Source organism: Priapulus caudatus, unplaced genomic scaffold, assembly GCF_000485595.1.
Source record: "Priapulus caudatus unplaced genomic scaffold, Priapulus_caudatus-5.0.1 Scaffold569, whole genome shotgun sequence".
NCBI lineage: Eukaryota > Metazoa > Priapulida > Priapulimorpha > Priapulimorphida > Priapulidae > Priapulus > Priapulus caudatus.
The window spans coordinates 9,663-16,916 of NW_014577630.1; the positions used below are offsets into that span (position 1 = coordinate 9,663).

Consider the following 7,254-nt stretch of genomic DNA (forward strand, 5'->3'; position numbering starts at 1 on the left):
TTTAGGTTAGAAAAAATTAATTTATTTAATTTTAATATTAATTAATTAAATTTTAATCTAATGGGATCCGGGATTAGGTGCGAGGGCGTGCAAGGGTGGGCGGGTACGACTGTGGAATTCCCCTTACGCCTGTGGCTTGCGTGTTGGAAGTCTACAGCCAGCGCAAGCCTAGCGAAGGAACCAAAACGTGCTTTGTTAACCAAAACCCACAAACCAACACTCAAACACACGACCAGTGAAAATCATAACCTCCAATACGTGTCAGTCAACTTTGTGTAATATCCTAATTGGTAAGTACAACCTTCATGAATTCAAAAATAATGTACAAAGTATGCTATAATCATGGATAATTACCTAAATAAATAAATAATTATGGTGATGCAAACGTTAGCGTTAGTCCAGTATGAATGTAAACGTGTATGTAGATAGTACAGTAGTGACAAATGTTGAAGCTAACATCACACTCCCCACGCAGCACGCGCACAGGGCCGGTACAGGCCTAGCTCTAGTAACACACACCCCTAACGTTAGTACGCTATAGTTACTAGAGCTACGGTAAAACGCCCACTAATGATTGATCCTGATTAATTCTATAACAAAGCCACTTCACCCGCCGCGCTCACACAATAATGGCCAGTACAAAGTTATGGTCACGCCCCGCCCCCCGGACACCCACACCCCAGAGACATATATATATGCACTGGCATGCGTTTGATGTCGCTGCACGGAGCGTAGAACCGCATCCTTGACCACCCCACCCACCCACCAAACAACAAATTGCACCGACGCAAAGGCAAGTATTTCCAGGTAATTAGAACACTGAATCATTATACTATATCATAATCAGAGCGAGAGAGAGAGGTGTGTGTGTGTGTGTAGTGTGGGTGTGTGTGGTTGTGTGTGTGGTGTGTGTGTGGTGCGTGGTGAAAAACTGGGAGAGAGAAAATAAAGAGAAGCAGACAGACAGATAGAGACAGAAACAGAGCACGCAGAACATAGACGCAGAAGAGAGAGAGAGAGAGAGAGAGAGAGAGAGAGAGAGAGAGAGAGAGAGAGAGAGAGAGCGAGAGAGAAGAGAGAGAGCGAGAGACGAGAGAGAGAGAGAGAGAGAGAGAGATAGACAGGAAGACAGAAAGAAACGCACACGCACGCCTACACATACTGCACTAATATACTTCGTAGCACTACCCTCTTCGCCATATTTCTCATACGAGCTAAGAGGCATAAAAACAAGCCGCACCACGATGACAACGGGCCCCGTGCAATCCAAGAAATTCACCAAATAGAAAAAAAAGAAAGTAAAAATAAAGAGTGAAGACGCAGGCAGACCGAGACGCTGACGGCACAGAACTGACGGCACATGATCCAGTCTACAGCACCCGGCCTCGCCTCAGCCACACGTTGGACAAACTCATCAGAATGATATCCAAGCCACCAGGCATTTGTTTCTGTCATAATTCGTACCCCACACCAATATATAACACTCACTGCATCAAGATCGATTCACCATCGAATGATTCAAATCCCACCACGATTCCCTTTTCTGAATTAAATCAAATAATATGCATGAAACAACTGCGCCTTGTCAAATCGAATGTATATTAATAAATCAAAGTATAGTGATGAAATCCGAATGTTATAGTAGAAAATCACCATAAAACCAAACAATAGAAACAAACAACATGCGCGGGCCATGACACGTACCGCGTCGAATACTGACTCCAAGAGTGCTGCTCGTAATTCAGCGCGAGACGATCGCCGCAGAACCACACATCCCTGTGACAGCGTGACATCGCTGGCCCCGACCGCGCTCGACCACTCGACCTGGTGACAGCTGACACATCCCTGGTGACGGCAAGGACAGGGATCCACCACCGGACGGACTGGATGCACACGACCGACGCCCCCCTGAACGCTCCGCAGTCGCTGCTACTATCGCTGCCCGCCTACGCTCGCGCGCCTCCCGCCGGACCCGGAGCCTGAGGCGAAACCATTTCAAAGACAATACACGGACATTATCATGGCATACGGAAAGACGAGGTCAGGGAGCTGAAGGGCGAACAATCTTAGAACAGTAAACGCACATTTCAGGCCCTAGAAGCAAGCCATCCGGAGACTGAGCGAAGCAGATCTTCAGGACATAGGACATTTCAGGCCTAGGAGAAGTCAACGAGACTGAGGCGAACCACATCTCAGACATGTGGACATCTTCAGGGGCTCTAGGAAGGTCCACGGACTGAGCGAAGAACATGCTCAGAATAGGAACATTTCAGGCCTAGGAAGAAGGTCACGGCTGAGCGAACACATCTTCAGACATAGACTATCGTTCGTGCTAGGAAGAAGAATGACTACAGATCACTTGAGCGAACACATGCTTACAGACATACCACGGACATTGTTCATGACACCCCGCGTGGGCGCCTAAGGGAAGAAAGGTTACAAACATGGAGAGCGAAACGATTACATCTTAGACAATAGGGTACATTTCAGGCCTAGGGAAGAAGGTCACAGACTGAGCAGAAACATCTTCAGACACTACGACATTTCAGGTCACAAGTGGAAAGGTCAACGCGATCTAGAGAGTAGATACACATATCTATATACACAAGTTACCTTAAGAGGACATATTACAGGACCATTAGGAATGAGTCACGGAGAACATTAAGAAGCACACACAACCACAACTACTCTCCGAAACTATTACGGGGGGAGTATATTTAACAATTTAAAGCGGACCTAAAGAAAGAGTCCACACAAACAGACTTGAGACGAACTACCGGGATTTTCAGACGATCACTCACGCACTGTGTATTTGGGTGCTCGGTTAAAACGTTGAAAACTTAGGCAAGCGGACGGCGTGCAGCCCGCCGCTGTTCCCGCACAAACACACCACAGCAGATAAAACCCTAATTTGTACCCACAAATATATTATATAAATATAGCGCTACTTATAGTACGAAGACTCTTCGTATGGCACGAGGCTTTCAGGAGTGTATGCGGGTTCTATTCATCTCACCAGATTGGCATAATCCACCGGTCATATGAATGGACCATTTTTCTGCACGCACGCAGAGGCATTCATGCTGGTCTACTCGGCGCAGCAAGCGTACGGTGTTCTATGCTGCTGGCGGGTAGGCAGGGCATTGGCCGCGCCGGATACGGCCCTCCCTTCCGAGAGCCCCCTCTCAGGCAATGCCGAGTGGCTGCGGAAAAATGGCAGGAGGCTTGGCCGTGTCGGCTATGCGCCAGCGGGCCACCGGTCTGGCTCCTCGTCTGAAAGATGCGCCTGCGAGCATGAGAGCGCGGGCCATCCGGGGACACAGGGAAAGTCACAATGAATGTTAGGACTCAGACACATCTGGGAAGGTGCGGCGTTTTACGCAGCGTTGAAGCGAGAGGTGGGTGGGCACGCGTGGCTAACTTGATAGCATAGTATCGATGGTCACTGCAGTCGTTTATATATTGAGCAAGGGACCAATTATAAGGTCTGTGTGCGGTGCGTGTCCTGTAGGGTATTGCGCGCTGCGTGCGTGAGTGAGTGAGTGTGTGGCGCGCGTGAGGTATGAGCTTGGCAGCGCGTGTGTGCGTGTGTGCCGTGTGGTGTGAGTGTTGTACCGTGCGCGTTGCGAGTGGTGCGTTACGTGCGTGCGCGAGCGTGTAATCGAGAGAGAGCGAGCGTATATGTGTGTGCGCGCGCGTGGTGCGTGCGTGTAGGATATCTATGATCACCGTACGTTTCCGATCGCATGTGCTCTGAAGCATGGTGACGGATGGGTGGCCGCTGAATTCGTCCGCTGCTGAAGGCCTTTCGCGCGCCACCCTGCCTCCGCCAGCACAACCACCAGCTGCTGCCCGAGTAGACGCTGAAGATGCCTCGCTGGTTGCAAGAATGCCGTTCATATTCCCGGTGGATTATACCCACTGGTTATACCCACGGTGCAGTACAATATATATATATCATATATATATATATATATATCATATGTGTTAATTAGGTTTATCTGCGTGTACGTAGTAGCGCTGGGCAAGTTTCAACAATTCTAGGCCAAAAGTGCGGATCCATGCTCTATCCGCTCTTTATTATATACTCTATAGTAATGATATATATATATATATATATATATTAATATATATATATATATATGTAACCTGGGTAACTCTGCTTCTCGGCGCAGTGTAAGTTAGATAGACGAACACTCTCGCCAGCTGAGGAGGCTTCCCAGTAGGGGTATGCCCGCAGGGTCTCGGGCGGAGGCGGGCCGCGCGTAGGCGGGGCAGCAGATAGATGCAGCGACGCGGCGAAGCGTTAGGCGCGTTCAGCGAGGCATTCCGTCACCTCCGATCCTGTCTCGCCGTCCACCAGGATGCGTCGCTGTCACCAGCGGTGTCAGCGCGCTCGTCACCAGCGATGTCACGCTGTCAGCCAGGGATGTCGTCGCTGTCCCCGCGATCTGTCATCGCCTGTAAATACGAGGGCAGCGCACTCCTTTTGAGTCCGTATCGGACGCGTACGTGTATGCCGCCGCATGTTGTTTGTTTCATAATTCGATTTGGTTTATGGTTGAATTTTATCACATATAACATTCGATTTATCACATATAACATTTGATTTATAATAATAACTTCGATCTTATCACATATAACTATTTGGATTATATCGGCATTTATTTGATTTTATATCAGAAAAAGAGAATCGAATGATTCGATCCGTGAATCGAATCATTCGATCCGTGAATGTTATATATATGTAAACGAATTATGAAACAGAAAACATGCCATAGTGGCCTTGGATTAATCATTCTGAATGAGTATTCCAAGGTGTGGCTGAGGCGAGGCCGGGTGTGTAGACAGAGTGCCTGTGCCGTTTCCGTTCTGATGCCGTCAGCCGTTCGGTCTGGCTGGTCTCTCACCTACTTTACTTTTTACTTTCTTTCTTTTTCTATTTGTGATTTCTTGGATTTCGCCGCCTGTTGGTCATCGTGGTGCGGTCTTGTGCCTCTTACTCGTAGAAGAAATATCAGAAACTAGTGCTACGAAGTATAATACTGCAGTATGTGTAGGCTCTGTCTTTCTTTTTTTCTGTCTTGCGCTTTCTATCTCTCTCTTCGCTTCTCTCTCTCTCTCTCTCATCTCCTCGTCTCTCCATCGCTCTCTTTCTCTCTCTCTCTCTCTCCTCTCTCTCTCTCTTCTCTCTCTCTCCTCTCTGCGTCTATGTTTCTGCGCTCTGTTTCTGTCTCTATGTGTCTGTCTGCTTCTCTATTTTCTCTCTCGCACTTTTCCACACGCACAACACACACACACAACACACACACACACACACACACACACACACACCACACACAAACCACTCTCTCGATCTCGCTGGCTGTATATATGTATATAAATGATTCAGTGTCTAAATTACGTGAATACTTTGCTTCTCGTGGCAATTTAGTTGATTTGTTGTGGTGGGTGTCAAGGTGCTAGGCGTTCTAGCTCGTGCGCGGACATCAACACGCATGCGAGTGAATATATTATATGTCTGCTGTTTCTATCCGTGACCTTACTTTGCTACTGGCCATTATTGTGTGAGCGCGCGGGTGAAGCTTGTATAGATTTTTTTTTTTTTTTTTTTTTTTTTTTTTAATTTTTTTTTTTTTTTTTTTTTTTTTTTTTTTTTTTTTTTTTTCTTAAAATAATAACTCAGGCATCATCATAGCCTGGGCTGTACGTAGCTACTAGTAACTATAACGTACCTAACGTACGCGGGCTATAGTTACTAGAGCTAGGCCCTGTACCCGCCCGCGCGTACCCGTCGCGGGCAAGTACGTATATAATGCTTCTCACATTTGTCACTACATAGTACTATCTACATAACACGTTTACATTCATACTGATAACGTAATCCGTTTGCATCACCATAATTATTTATTTACTTTAGGTAATGTATCCATGATATAGCATTACTTTTACATATATTTGAATTCAATAGAAGTTCGATAAGCTACCAATTAGGATATATATCACAAAAAGTATGACTAGCACACTTATTGGAGGTTATGTTTTCACTGGCGTGTGTTTCGAGTGTTGGTTTGTGGGTTTGTGTAAACAGCACGTTTCAGTTCACTTCGCTAGGTCGCTGGCTGTAGACTTTACAACACGCAACCACAGCTTAAGGGGCATACACAAGTCCTCCGCGGTTAAATAGACAAAAAATGACAATAATTGACTTTTTTTTTCTATCACAGTGAAATTCGTAGTTTGATACAAACTGGTCGTAGTGGTGCAAAAGGAATCGAAATTCGTATAAAATACAAATAAATCGTAGTGGTTGGCATCTCTGGTTATGACTATCGTAAGTCTAGGACGCCAGAACTTCTGCACAATGCTTTGTGTGCAAACGTTACGACATCATTCGTCTATAATCAGAATCCAATAATACCTTGCAGTCCTAACAGTACCTAGTAGCGTAGCCGCGAGGTATGACTAGCACTTGTTATAATGTCACAACATTCACAATGGCTTCACAGGATTTTACAAAGGGGCCCATAACTGGCCTCCCAACATATTTATATTACATATTTATTTACGTACATATTCATAATAATATAGAGATATATAGAGATCGTGTATAGAGATATAATATCTCTCTCTCTCTCTCTCTCTCTCTCTGTAACCCTTCAGTCTCCTGGGCGACATAGGTCATTTGTGAACTCCCTCCATGTCGCTCGGTTGGTCGCCATCCGCTCCATTTCCCTCCAGGTGTAGCCAGGAGTATATAGTATAGAGATCTCTATATTATACACTCCTGTTTATATTACATCTAGGACGGTCCAGCCTGATCGCTCCGCGCTGCGCGCATCCCTACGCACTCACCCGCCGGACTTCTGCGACGAGAGCCTGCAGCTGCAGCTCCAGGTCGGCGGCGACGAGCCGCACGTCGAGCACGGGCGGACGCAGCGGCAACGCCGTCCAGCCAGGTGGCGCCGGCAGCGAGCGGATGGCGTCGGACGACATCGGCTTCCAGCGAGACTCGTTCGGCAGCGTGAAGTCACACATCTCTACGCGGTCGGACGGCTGAGGAGGACACGACGACGCGCGCGGCAGGCTTAGACGCGTGTTAACGCGTGCATTATAATAATAACGACGATAATAAATATTGATGATAACTAATGGGGAGGACACAACAACGTGCACGGCAGGCTTAAGGTAGGGGCACACGAGCGATTTTTATCGCCCGATCGCCGCGAATTTTAAAATCGCTCGAAAAATTCG

At 47.0% G+C, this 7,254-nt stretch overlaps 1 protein-coding gene across 1 annotated transcript in view; it reads right to left on the reverse strand.

Annotated features, from left to right (window-relative positions):
* LOC106811731 (centrosomal protein of 76 kDa-like) overlaps window positions 1–7,254 on the reverse strand; it is a 26,217-nt gene that overhangs the window by 7,008 nt on the left and 11,955 nt on the right. Inside the window, exon 13 of the mRNA XM_014815440.1 lies at window positions 6,856–7,182. Coding sequence (XP_014670926.1) covers window positions 6,856–7,182 — 327 coding nt within the window. The remainder of the gene's footprint in view (window positions 1–6,855; window positions 7,183–7,254) is intronic.